Source organism: Erinaceus europaeus, chromosome 13 (genome assembly GCF_950295315.1).
Source record: "Erinaceus europaeus chromosome 13, mEriEur2.1, whole genome shotgun sequence".
NCBI lineage: Eukaryota > Metazoa > Chordata > Mammalia > Eulipotyphla > Erinaceidae > Erinaceus > Erinaceus europaeus.
In genome coordinates, this window is record NC_080174.1 from 78,766,766 (window position 1) to 78,781,649 (window position 14,884).

The 14,884-nt window shown below is 39.7% G+C and overlaps 1 protein-coding gene across 18 annotated transcripts in view; it reads left to right on the forward strand.

Annotated features, from left to right (window-relative positions):
• Nucleotides 1-14,884, forward strand: part of FGGY (FGGY carbohydrate kinase domain containing) — a 463,518-nt gene that overhangs the window by 160,235 nt on the left and 288,399 nt on the right. For all 18 annotated transcript variants that reach the window (XM_060206288.1, XM_060206298.1, XM_060206302.1 and 15 more), the window contains one exon: nt 8,137-8,252. In XM_060206288.1, coding sequence (XP_060062271.1) covers nt 8,137-8,252 — 116 coding nt within the window. The remainder of the gene's footprint in view (nt 1-8,136; nt 8,253-14,884) is intronic.

Below are 14,884 nucleotides of genomic sequence, written 5' to 3' on the forward strand. Positions count from 1 at the left end.
TTTTCTTCTAATTATTCTGGCTATATATTTTTTCACACCATGTCAGTAATAAAACTTAATGGCTTTGAATTACCGGATTTGAATTTTCATTCTAGAATATTCCGCTTAGGCAGGCTGGTGGTGCATCTGGTTGAGTACACATTGAAGTGTGCCAGGCTCTGAATACAAGCTCTCCTCACATTTGTGTCGAGAAAACTTTATAAAGCTATCTTTATTTCTTTTTCCCTCTTGATTCCTTTTTCTGTCTCTGTTCAAAATAACTAAAATAATAATATTTTTTTTTAAAAATAGGCATCTTGTCTGACTATTTTTATTCCATTGCCTATTCTGATATCCGTATTTTGTTTGTTTGTACTTCTTAATTCTTTCTACATTTTATTTTAAAAGACACCTTTATAACATTTTAAAAATCTGTATAGTTTGTCTTGATTTTAGCAGCAGTAACTTCTTTTTACATTTACATTTCTTTTGTTTCCCTTTTTGCAACCACATTATCACTTTTTTTTTTTGAGGAAATATTGAATTACAAGATTTTTTTTTCTCACAAAGACATTTCTGCAAAACAATTATCACTACATTTCACCCTCAACCAAACAATCATTTATAGCTTATTTTTAGCAGAGTCTTTGTAGAATTCAGTCCGTTCACATTCACTGTATACGTGGAATAACTGATTCTATATTCTATTCTACTTTTCCCTTTTTGTCTTAGCTGGGGTGCATATAAATTTTATATAGAGCAGTACATGCACATATGGAGTGAATGAGCAGCAGTGTTCACCATCACTGGTTTTTCTAGTCTTTGATGTCTCCTATGTTGACATAGCTGCACTGAATCAATTGTTCTTTTTTTTTTTTCTTTCGGTTATGTTCTTTTTCAAGTATTGTCCTCATAGAATGTACATGGGAAGTTCACTTTTTGAAATTTTGTATGTTGAAAATATGTTCCTTTTTGTTCATGACAGCTGAATAGTATTTTGTCTGGGTATAAGATTCTTGGATCATTTTTCTTAATCGTCTGTATATTGTTCCACTGTCTTCTACATTCCAGGCCTGTAGATGAGAATTCCTTAGCTGGTCTGGATGTCTTGTCTTTGTAACTTATTCTTTCTGTCTGGAAGCTTGTATAATTTTCTGTTTACAGTTGAAATTCAAGTATTTCCTGGATTCGCTTCCTGGACTTAATGAGACCTTTAATCTGCAGGCTTAAATTTTGTTTCAACTCAGTGTGATAAAAAAAAAAGTCTAGTCTTGTATTCATGTAATCACACTATTCCCTTCATCTTTTTCTCCTCCTCCTCCTCCTCCTCCACCTCCTCCTCTTCCTCCTCCTCCTCCTACTTCTTCTTCTCCTCCCCCCCCTTTGTTTCTAAGTCAATCCCTTCTGCAATTTCTATTGTTCTCATATTCAGCTGCAGGATCTGCACTCCAAGCCTTACATCTCTTCCCTTATTACTTCTTTGTGCCTTTGTGAAGAGTAGTAAGGTATCTCATTCAGTTGTTCTTCCAGATCACTAATTTGATTTTTTTAAACATAGTTACTTATTTAATTTGAGGAATACCAGAGCACTGTAGTACCAGGGATTAAACCTGCAACTTCTTTTTTTTATTTTACATTTATTATTGATTAAGAAAATTACGAAATAACAGGGGTACAATATCCACACTGCTCCCCACTCTATAGAGTGCTATGTCCCTTTTTCCTCCTTTGGAAATTGCAGTGATTCTCCCAAGGTCACAGATAATTATTTTTATAACTGTCTTCAATATATCTATATGTATATTTCCCCTATTTATTTATTTATTTATTTTATGTTTCTGCCTTCTCTCCTGTTTTAAGTCACAGCTGCACCTATTACTACTTCTGAATGTCTTTCTTTTTTCCCTCTTCTCTCTATGGATCTTGACAGAATTGGGTTTAAGTCCCCTGTAATCATCTTCCCCTAACACTTTTTCCCTTCTGCGAGTTTGCACCAAAATTCTTTTTGAAGTGCAAAAAGTAGGAAATCTGGCTTTTGTAATTGGTTCTGTGCTGGATATGGGCATTGCCAGCTCGATCTATATCCCCGGCCTGTTTCTGTCATTCGGTGAGGTTCTAGGGCACATTGGTGAGGTCATCTGTCCAGGGTAAACCTGCAAATTTTAGGGCCTCTGACATGCAAGTCTGGTGCACTACCACTGCACAACTTCTTGGTCCCTGTTAATTTGATTTTTGGCAGTGCCCCTGATTTTTTTTGTTGTTGTTTTAATATTGGAAGTTTTTTTTTGTTTTTTTTTTTTTTTAACTTTTAGTCCATGATTTTACACAGAAAGTTTTTCTTGCATTCTTTTCTTTGAGTTTAGGTTTCCTTTCAGTGACTCCTGCTTCTAAATTGTCTGCATAAACTAGAATTCCTAATCTGGATGGCAGATTTTTCTCTTTTCTTACAACACTGGAATGAACATAGAATGAGCCTGGGGCATCTTACATTCATGTCACTTCCACTGAGGACTTCCCAGGTCAATATTATTTTCATTATTTTAGAGAGAAAGAGAGAAAGCTAGAGAGAGAGACTGTAAAGGGCAGTTCCACTCTGCCATTCATGAAACTTCCCTGTTACCGCACGTAATGTCAGGTCTCAAATGCAGTACCTCAGCACAGTGAGGCATGTTCTTTCACAGGTGAGCTATGTCCCAGGTCATGGGTGTTGTTTTAGTTTTACTTTGCTCGTTGATTCTCATATAGAGTTGTAAAATCTCTTTGGCATTTATAAATCTGAAAGCATAGCTCTGGAATTCTGACTGGCTTTGGTCCCTTTTCCCTGGGTGGAAGCAACATTCCTTTCTAGCTGTTATTGATCTTTACCTTTGTAGTCCCTGTATTTCACAGATTTCTCTCTGTAGTTCAAATCCCAATCCAAATAAATAATAACTACACCTTCCATAGTCTGGTAGCTCAGTTTTCTTGAGGTGATTAACTAAAGAGAAATTACAAATTGCCCATGAAAACACCTCAGAGAGTGACAAAACTTTGATCTTAAGGGAAGGTTCAAGGTGAAGCAAACACTCTTGTTCTACAGGAATTTTGCCTTCACTTGCTGACAGAATGTGTCTGAAACATACTCTATTCTGGAGAGTTATGAGTCTGTGAGTCTGTGAGACACTGATTTTGCCAATTCTCCTTATTTTATGCATCCATATTTCCCAAAAGTTTGTTTAAAGAGAACCAAATGAAATGATTATAATAATTTTTGAAAAATCCTGATGAGAAATGTAGTTACCGGAGACACCTACAACTGTGAAAGTTGTTTTTCCTCCTAGACTCACCATCACCCCTCTAACTATACTCTGTGACCACTTACTACACTTGAGAATCCTCTTATTTTGAGTTATTTACTTGGAAAAACTGTATAGCTGTTTAATTATTGCTCTATTATATAAGTCACAACTAACTAATGTTGAGTAGTTTAATAAAGTCATCATATCTGACTCCTGGCTAACTCATTTAGACTATGTGTTCTGGTGGGCTGTTCATCTTGTCTCAGATGAATACTCTCACTGGGTCTTGACTGCATGGGAGTATCTGATCCAGTCTGGATGTAGCTGATTACTGCTCTGCTCTAAGTATGGCTTATTTTCCTCCTGTCTCAAGTAGCCAGCTTAGACATGATCAGTTACAGGGATGCCAGAGGTACAATAGAGGACAAAAGAGTAAGTAATGTCATAGAAACTTAAACTTGGAACTGCAGTCATTTCTCATTCCTTTGACAAATTGTAGTTATAACAGAATCCAAAGTCCAGTAGCAGAAAAGGAGGCTCTGTCCTGTTTAAAGTGTGGGAGTTACACACTACAGGTGACATGCCAAAGGATCTGGCTGTGTGAATTGTAGAGGTTGGAAGATTGGAGCTATTAATTGGACTTTGTTCAGAACTACAATGGTATATTTTCAAACTTACATAAATTCAAAGGAGAGAGCCAACAACTTATCTTGGAAGGTGTGGGGAAATTTTTGCAGAGGAGATAACATTGAAACTGGACCATAAAGATGACTTGAAGTTTGCTGAATAGATAAGACTGAATGAAAAGAGCAATACCTACTGAACAGCAAGGCCCATTCAGAGTGAAGGTACTGTAGTCTGCAAATGAGTAAGACATTTGAGGTGGAAATATTGTACTATTGGTTAGGTCTTGAGATGTAATCCTTTCTTCTTTGTCTTCTTCTTCTTCTTTTTTTTTTTTTTTTTTTTTGCCTCCAGGGTTATCACTGGGGCTTGGCTCCTACACAAATCCATTATTCCTGGAGACCATTTTTTCCCTTTTGTTGTCCATTATTGTTGTTGTTATTTTTGTTGCTGTTATTGCTGCTGTTGTTGTTGTTAGCTAGGACAGAGAGAAATGGAGAGAGGAGAGGAAGACAGAGAGGGGTAAAGAAAGACACCTGCGGACTTCCTTCACCACTTTTGAAGTGAGCCCCCTGCAGGTGGGGAGCCAGGTGCTTCATGCTGTGTGTGCTTAACCCACTGTGCTACTACACAGCCCCAAGAAGTAATCCTTCAACACCACATTCTGTTCTATAGTACTGCTCTTTCTTCCCCCATTTTTGTTTATCATTGTTGTTGTTGTTATTATTATTGTGGTCATTGCTGTTGTTGTGGTTGAATAGGACAGAGAGAAATGGAGAGGGGAGGGGTAGACTGAGAAGGGGAGAGACAGACACCTGCAGACCTGCTTCACCGCCTGTGAAGCGACCTCCCCCCTGCAGGTGGGGAGCCAGGACCTCGAATAGCACTGCTATATCCATTGAATTGTCAGAGGTTCCAAAGAGTTAGAATTTGTGGTTGTGTGACTGAAAGAGCTTATTATGTACTCTTTTTTTTTTTTATGTACTCTTCCTAGGTGCTTCGATTATGTACCTCAGAAAACACCATCTTGGTTGATTTAATAAGGCAAATTTAGTTCATGTATTAAGCTTCTACTGATGTTAGCACTCTTTCAGTATACCCATAACACTTAGCTGTGTTCAGTGTGTTCTGCCATTTGTGCTACCTATGGAGAAAATCATTAATGATAAAATAATACTCCTCTCATTAATTGGGTTGTTGGTTTCTATGTGATAAGAGGACTAGGTATTTAAAATACCAATGATTCTTTTGAGGCTAGTCCAAGGTCATAGTATGTAAATACAAAATTTTTAGTGAGTAAGTCAGTCTATGTGAGTGACTAAATATACTGCAACCAGATATTGGCTCTATAACATAGGTTATCCTTAAAGTATTTCTAGGTTACTATTTATGCATGGTGAGGTGGACATTCTTAATGCTTGTATTCAATCAGTAGTCCTTGTGGCTTGCCATAGGGCTGAATGTGAACTATGTTTTGGTGATGCAGAAATGAGCAGGGTTGGTTTTGCCCTAAAGAAGTTGCTGGTTTAATGAGAGACATGGAAGAGTGAATGGGAAAAGACAACTCCTGTAGTAAGTAGAAAGATAAAGGTGTGTCTAGACTGGGACATAGAGAAGAGCTTTGACTCAGCTTACTCACTACTGTGGTTTCATAAATATGCACTGTGTGACTTCAATTACTGGATGGTCTCATTTGTGGAATGTGAAAAATTGAAATGCATGATTTATTTATTTATTTATTTATTTATTTATTTATTTATTTATTTATTTATTTTTCCTCCAGGGTTCTTGCTGGGCTCGGTGCCTGCACCATGAATCCACCGCTCCTGGAGGCCATTTTTCCCCCTTTTGTTGCCCTTGCTGTTGTAGCCTCGCTGTGGTTATTATTATTGCCATTGTTGATGTTGTTCGTTGTTGGATAGGACGGAGAGGGGGAGAGAAAGACAGACACCTGCAGACCTGCTGCACCGCCTGTGAAGCGACTCTCCTGCAGGTGGGGAGCCGGAGGCTCGAACCGGGATCCCTGTGCTTTGCTCCACAAGCGCCCAACCCAGTGCGACACTGCCTGATCCCCGATTTATTTTTTTTTAAGAAAATGACCAAACAGTCTCAATGACAATGTGAAACTATGGTAATTATACCTTGGAGCACTGGCATGTGGACATAAAACATTTCTGGTAGGTTTAGAGTGGTGTTGGATGAACCTTCTCGTGGTGCATCCCGTGAATCCCCATTCATTGGGGAAACTGACGATCCTTCCTAGCCGACTGAATCCACATGGATCCCAGTCACTTTCAAAGCCAGCAACAAGCAGCTCCTGACAGCTTTCAACCTGACGCTGTTGACTGGCTACGGAAGAAGGGCAAACGCTAGAAGAAGAAGAAGGCACTATGTCTTTGTACTCAACTAATCTGTTAATCTGTTATTATATCACTAAGAAAAGATGTTATGAAGGCTAACTAGTGGTTAGATTCATAATATCCAGGGCACAGTGAAGCAAGGTTTTCATTTCTCAGGGAGATAAGAAATTAAAGCCTGGGGGCCAGGCAGCGAGAGGTGCACCCAGTTGAGTACACCTGGTGAGCACACAAGGCACAGAATGCAAGGACCCCTAGCTCCCTACCAGCAGAGGGGAAGCTTCAGGAGAAGTGAAACAGATCTGCAGATGTTTATCTTTCTCTCCTCTTCTGCTCTCTTAATTTCTCTCTGTCCAATCAAATAAAACTTAAAGAAAATTGAAAATGAAGGAGGAAGAAAAAAGGAGGAGGAGGAGAAAATGGCCACCAGGAGTGGATTCATGTAGGCACTGAACCCCAGTGATAACTCTGGTGTCAATGAAGAAGAAAAGAAGGAAATAATGAGGCAGGGAACGGAGAAAAGAAAGTAAAGGTCATTGTGGGATCCTTCATATAACTCACTGCTGAAGATTAAAGAGAGAAAACTGGAAGTTATCATGGTTCAGCTCCAAAGAGTTTATTAAACCCTTCTAAGAATTGGGCTCTTTTTTCTAAAAGCAGTTAGGCACTGTTGTTAAGTTTTAACCAGGTAGTAATAGGATTTGATTTGATTTTGTTATCTTTTCTCTAGAATATGGTGAACATTTTGAAAAGCAATAGGGATGTGGGGAAAATAGAGAGAAAAGTCACTCATTATAAGCATGGTTAGAACTATGGTAGAAGACATGTTGTCAACTAGGAGCCTCAAAGGGAGAGCACATAGCCAAGAAAGGGGCTCACCTTAGAGGAAGAGGAGTGTCTGTCTACCGGTTAGTTACCAGGGATTTACTTTCTAAATAAGTAGGAGTAAGGCTGTGAAAAAGAATTTTTTATTAAATAGTTTTATTTATTATTATATAGACAAAGATAGAAGTTGAGAGAATGGGGGAGATAGAGAGGACAAGAGACAGAGAGATACCTGCAGCCCTGCTCCACCACTCATGAAGCTTCCCCCCTGCAGGTGGGGACCAGGGACTTGAACCTGAGCCCTTGAGCCACTTAACCAGGTGCACCACTACCTGGCCCCTGCAAAAACATAGTTTTTTATTACTGGATTATCAAATACTATGTAAATTTATGAGAGAAGGAGTTAGGGAGAAAAATCATGTTTGAATTTTTAAATCTTTATTCTATTAAATATTGCTTCATAGTAGAGTTGTTTTACCTTTTCAGGTATTTTCTCACTTACACTGTTACTGTAGAGAATTGTAAATATGTACAAAGCAGAGTTGTGTATTGAATACTCATTTATCCATCAGCCTCAGAGTCACATCCTATGGCTAATCCTGCCCCATCCAGAACAACCTTTACTTTTCCTTCTGTTCTTACTTTGAAACAAATCCCAGATACTATTTCATTTGATACATAAATACTTTACTATATGTCTCCAAACAATAAGAACAAAATTTCTTAGTAGCTGTAATCATTATTATCACACCTCAAGTTAAATCATAATGTCCTGTAACATCACATTGTCAATGCTGTAATTTTTAACTATTTCAAATATATAGAGAGACATAAATACAACTATTTAGACAAAAATTGTGTAGCATATAAATAAAAACAGAGGCTCTTTTGTGACAGAAGATTCGTAGTCATTAGCAGGTACAAATGAGAACTTTTCACCTGCACAGAGATGTGTTATTACCCTGTTTTATTTATTATGCTTATTCAATACAACTGCCGATATCTGAGGAGCATTTTTAAAATTAAGAAATCCAAACTTATGTTGTTAGTTCTATCTTCCTTCTGTTTTCTAGGTCTCTATGCTCCTTGGTGTGCAAATGGACCTACTCTGCAGAGGATGGCTGGGATGACAGTTTCTGGAAGATGATTGGTTTGGAAGACTTGGTTGCTGATAACTACAGCAAAATAGGTAAAATAAAATAAAATAAAATGAGCAATCTGGACAGCAATGATATATGTGCTTTACTTTGAGCTTTTGTATTCAATACTAAACAGGAATCAGCCTTATTTTTTCAAGATAAAGTATTTGCTCATGATAGACTAGTAAGTGGGCCTTTGTGTTTATGGGTTTTTATCAACAGCTGGGTCATACAAGCTATGAGAATATACATTGAAATATATAATCTCTTGCATTTACTAGATAGAGAAAGGTATTTATGTAGAATAGCTGGGGATAGCATGATCAAAGGGACATATAGATCATTTCCAATCAGAGCTAGAACTGTATTTTGTGAAGAAAGTCAAGACAGGAACCGAAAAGTATATATAGAAGAATCAAATAGAACAAAAATTGAAACACATGTCACTGGTTTTGGACTAAGGCCACTGAAACCTAGATGTCCAATTTTATGTATAACTGACTTGATATTGAAGGTGTGTTGACTAGCAAGATTTAACCTGGTGAATGAATCCAGCTATTTTATATTCAGAATTTATATATGGACAAAAATACATGAGTACAGATAATATAAATTATAGATTATGTGTACAAACATATTTATATATATAACGATGACTGCCATTTTAAAGGTTCTCATCTTTTCACTGAATATACTTCTTCTTCTTCTAGCGTTTGCCCCTCTTCCGTAGCCAGTCAACAGCATCAGGTTGAGCCTGATGTAAAGTTTCCAGACCTCCTTTGAATCTGGAGAGGTGGCAGTCGTTGACTATGTGGGTCATAGTCTGTCTGTAGCCGCAGGGGCAATTCGGGTCGTCTCTGGCTCCCCAGCGATGGAACATAGCGGCGCACCGGCCATGGCCTGTTTGATAGCGATTGAGGAGGGCCCAATCATAACGTGCTAGGTCAAAGCCGGGTTGACGCTTGCAGGGGTCTGTGATGAGGTGTTTGTTCTTTACCTCAGCTGACTGCCAGCTCTGTTTCCAAGAGTCTGGAACAGAGAAGTTCAGTGTAGACGTAGGGGACCAGATTGGGTGACGAGACGTCAAGCGTTGGACAGGGTGGGCGAAGATATCCGCGTATATTGGCAGGTCCGGTCGAGCGTAGACGTGGGAAATGAACTTAGATGATGCCGCATCCCGACGAATATCTGGCGGAACGATGTTGCTAAGAACTGGCAGCCATGGAACCGGGGTGGAATGGATGGTTCCAGAAATTATCCTCATGGAGGAGTATAATTTGGATTCGACCAAGTGGACATGGGGGCTACGGAACCATACTGGGGCACAGTATTCTGCAGTGGAATAGCATAATGCCAGAGATGATGATCGTAGTGTGGAAGCGCTCGCGCCCCATGAGGAGCTGGCCAGTCTTGCAATGATGTTATTCCTCGCGCCCACCTTTGCTGCAGTTTTTATGAGATGTTCGTGAAATGACAGGGTGTGATCGAGAGTAACGCCAAGATAGACTGTCTGGGCTTCATGCCGGATTCTCGTATAGCCAAGCTGCACATTAAGCTCACGCGAGGCCGAGGCATGGGGTAGATGGAAAACAGATGATACCGTTTTTGCAGTGCTAGGGATTAGTCGCCATTTTTTACAGTAATCAGATATCAGAGATGTGCCTTTTGTGAGTGTTTCCTCGAGGATGTCAAACTTGGATGCCTGAGTTTGCATAGCACATGTCATTGGCGTAGATGAACTTCCTTGAAGAAGTTTCTGGAAGGTCATTAATGTAAATATTAAATAGCGTAGGAGCCAGAACAGAGCCCTGGGGAAGGCCACTTGAGACAAGTCTCCATCTGCTAGACTTGTCACCCAGATGCACGTGGAATCTTCTGTTTTGGAGAAGAAACGATATAGTGTTGGCCACCCATGGAGGCAGGCATCTTGAGATCTTGACTAGGAGACCATGGTGCCAGACCGTGTCATAGGCTGCTGTGAGATCAACAAAGACAGCACCCGTCTTTAAATTCTTCTGGAATCCATTTTCTTTTTTTTTTTTAATTTTTTATTTAAGAAAGGATTAATGAACAAAAACATAAGGTAGGAGGGGTACAACTTCACACAATTCCCACCACCCAATCCCCATAACCCACCCCCTCCCATGATAGCCTTCCCATTCTCTAGCCCTCTGGGAGCATGGACCCAGGGTCATTGAGGGTTGCAGAAGGTAGAAGGTCTGGCTTCTGTAATTGCTTCCCCGCTGAACATGGGCGTTGACTGGTCGGTCCATACTCCCAGTCTGCCTCTCTCTTTCCCTAGTAAGGTGTGTCTCTGGGGAAGCTGAGTTCCAGGACATATTGGTGGGGTCTTCAATCCAGGGAAGCCTGGCCAGCATCCTGGTGGCATCTGGAACCTGGTGATTGAAAAGAGAGTTAACATACGAAGCCAAACAATTTGTTGAGCAATCATGGATCCCAAGCTTGGAATAGTGGAGAGGAAGTGTTAGGGAGGTACTCACTGCAAACTCTAGTGTACTTCTGCTTTCAGATATATATTTTGCAGTAGTTTATGGATACGTGTGCACATAAGCTCTCTCTCACAGAAACTGGTGTATATCTAGGTTATGGGACTTTGTTAGAAAGTGAACTACCTGAGATGAAATTAGAGTGTACTATAAAAGGAAAGGTCTCACCCGAGTAATGAAGCTGAAGGGTTATCATTCCATACATGAAGTCTCTGGATACAGTCTGAGGTGAAGCATGTTGAGGTGGCAATCGTTGCTTTGGTTAGGTTGTGATCGGCGGATGCAATATTATTTGGTTTGGATTGGGAGATGCATACGGGAAAGTGGGCCCTATCCAAGGGTTCCAGGGCTGGGGGAAGTAGGGGCTCTATAGTGGAGATGTGAGGTTCCTGCTGTAATTTGATCAGGTCCTGCTTTTAGTTTCCCTTTCAGATCTTCTTAGTCAGCTTCTGTTGATGAGTGGGATCATCCCATACTCATCTTTATCTTTCTGACTTAGTTCACTTAACATAATTCCTTCTAGCTCTGTCCAAGATGGGTCAGAGAAGGTGGGCTCATTGTTTTTGATAGCTGCATAGTATTCCATTGTGTATATATACCACAGCTTTCTCAGCCACTCATCTGTTGTTGGGCACCTGGGTTGCTTCCAGGTTTTAGCTATTATGAATTGTGCTGCTATGAACATAGGAGTACACACCTCTTTTTGGTTGGGTGTTATGGAGTCCTTGGGGTATAACCCCAGGAGAGGAATTACTGGGTCATATGGAAGGTCCATGTCTAGCCTTCTGAGAGTTTTCCAGACTGCTCTCCACAGAGGCTGTACCAATTTACATTCCCACCAGCAATGTAAAAGGGTTCCTCTGTCCCCACATCCTCTCCAGCATTTGTTGCTGCTGTCCTTTTTGACCTTAAACTATATTATAAAGCCATCATCATCAAAACAGCATGGTACTGGAACAAAAATAGGCACACAGACCAGTGGAACAGAATTGAAAGCCCAGAAGTAAATCCCAACACCTATGGGCATCTAATCCTTGATAAGGGGGCCCAAAGGATTAAATGGAAAAAGGAGGCTCTCTTCAATAAATGGTGCTGGGAAAACTGAGTTGAAACATGCAGAAGAATGAAATTGAACCACTTTATCTCACCAGAAACAAAAATCAACTCCAAATGGATCAAAGACCTAGATGTCAGACCAGAAACAAATACATAAAGGAAAACATTGGTAAAACACTTTCCCACCTATACCTCAAGGACATCTTTGATGAATCAAACCCAATTGCAAGGAAGACTAAAGCAGAAACAAAGCAATGGGACTACATCAAATTGACAAGCTTCTGCACATCCAAAGAAACTATTAAACAAACAGAGAGACCCCTCACAGAATGGGAGAAGATCTTCACATGCCATACATCAGACAAGAAACTAATCACCAAAATATATAAAGAGCTCAGCAAACTTAGCACCAAAAAAGCAAATGACCCCATCCAGAAATGGGCAGAGGAAATGAACAAAACATTCACCTCAGAGGAGATCCAAAAGGCTAACAAACATATGAAAAACTGCTCTAGGTCACTGATTGTCAGAGAAATGCAAATTAAGACAACACTAAGATACCACCTCACTCCTGTAAGAATGGAATCCATTTTCAATGTAAGTTGAGAGGGCCAGGGCTTGTTCGCAGGTAGATCTTCCTGGGCGGAAACCAGCTTGGGCGGGTGACAGGTATTTCTCTGTAAGAGGAGAAATACGTGACAGAAGCGGCCTCTCAAGGAGTTTGTAACACACTGAGAGGAGAGAAATTGGTCTATAGCTGGCGGCCAGTGTTCAAAACTGCTATTATCTTCGCACGACGCCAAATTTTGGGCATAGATTCAGATTCCAAGATGTGGGACAGGAATGAAGTGAGCCACTTCTTTGCCGCGGGGCCCAAGTTAAGAATGAGTTCTGGGGTGATGTTATCATAGCCAGCAGCCGTTCCCGGTATACTTATTTCCTGTAGTTACTACTTATGACTCCTTTAAATTATCATCAGATAAGCAAGTATATCTATTCAAATAGAAGCCCTTTTATATTGTTATGTGCACAGGCAAGGATGTTATAATAATATACAAAAACACATTGATTAAGTAAGATAGAATTTTAACTTCGTTCTTTTAATAGAATTGAGGGAGTGATTATCTGAGCAGCTCTACCAATTTCCCGTCATGGTCTTCTATATCAGCTCTAAATTAGCTAATCTAGTTCTCAGTAGTTTTTAGTCGGTGATTGACAAGAATGAAAAGGACCAGAGCTATACATCCACATTTCTTTAGGGTGAAGCCAACAGGGAGATGTACCTTATCATTTCTGATCAGACCCTATAAATTAAATACTTATTTATCAGTCACTCCTCCAACCCTGATTAAGCAGCAATGTCTCCATCCATATGACCAACTAAAGCATTGAAATTTGTGCTCTTAAACCGTGATGTGTCATTGTTACAAGTCTGACACTCTTGATGCCCAAGTCATACAGTAGATTATTTCATTTCAGTCGTTTTTTGGTGGATTTTTCATGACCATTATATTAAACATCAGGGACAAAAGGAGATAAATATGGAAGATGCAGGTAGCATCTGTCTAGCTGGGGAGAAATAATACAGTCAAGAAATGTCTTTCTTGCCTGAGCCACTAAACAACATCCATCTACACTACTATTTTTTTTAATTAGTGATTTAATACTGATTGACAACATTGTAAGGTAATAGGGGTACAATTCCACACAGTTCCCAACATCAGAGTTGTGTCTCATCCCTTCCATTGGAAGGTTCTCTGTTCTTTTTTTTTTTTTTTAAGAAAATTTATCTTATTTATTATTTGATAGAGACAGAGAAATTGAGAGAGGTAGGGGGATAAAGATGGAGAGATAGAGAGACACCTGCATACCTGCTTCAACACTCATGAAGCTTTCTCCTGCAGATGGGGACCAGGGTCTTGAACCTGGTTTCTTGTGCACTGTCTTGTGTGCACTTAGCCAGGTGCTCCACTGCCTGACCCCAGGTTCCCTGTTCTTTATCGCCTTGGGAGCATAGACCAAAATTCTTTATGGGATGCAGAAGGTGGAAGGTCTGTCTTCTGTAATTTCTTCTTCAATGAGAATGGACATTGGCAGGTCAATCCATACCCCCAGCCTGTTTCTATCTTTCCCTAGTCAGGTAGGGTTCTGGAGAGGTGAGGTTCCAGGACTCATTGGTGAGACTGTCTGTCTAGGGAGATGAGGATGGCATCATGGTAGCATCTACAACTTGGTGGCTGAAAGGCAGTATGATATAAAGCAAATTGTTCTATAAACAAGCTCCCAAAAGTGGAAATAGAACAAATGAAACTGGGGGTTTTTGTGTGGGAGGAAGCTAGGAAGTCTTTTTTAGGTATGTTGTATGTGGCCCATGACCTATTTCAACTTCTGTTAGCTATAAAATAACAGAACCAGTGAAGTTTGCAGGAAGAGGCCTTCTGGAATGTGTGTGGTTCAGTTACGACCATCTTAGGGCCTGAACTGGAATAAAGCGGAGTAATTTGGGACCAGAAGAAAAGATGAAGCATTCAAAGCAGCATCGGTTACATAAAAAGCTCCTCAGAGTGCAACTTATATATATATATATATATATATATATATATATATATATATATATATATATATTCATTCTGCCACGATAAACCTCTTTGTACAGTGATCTGCATTATTTTCTTAGGGGGATGATCATTCATAAGCCAGCAGTTATCCTTATTTTAAAGATGGGAAAACAGATTCAGTTCCTGTTTTACCTTGAGGTTTCATAGTCAGCATCAGGTGTTGTCTCATGACTCCTGTTTTCTTCAAAACACACGGAGGAAATTATCACAACCATTGCAAAAATGCTTTTGTCAGACAGAAGTGCTTTTTTGACAAAGTACTTTCGTCAAAAAGTACAAAAGTAGGTTTTTTTGTTTGTTTTTTGACAAAAGTACTTTTTGTGTTTTCTGGGAGGTGGAACAGTGATAAAGCTTTAGACTCTCAAGCATGGGGTCCTGAGTTCCATCCCTAGCAGCACATATGCCAGAGTGATATCTGGTTCTTTTTATCTCCTCCTGTCTTTATCATAATAAATAAATGAAATCTTCAAAAGTACGAAAGTCTGACAGATGATCTTGTAA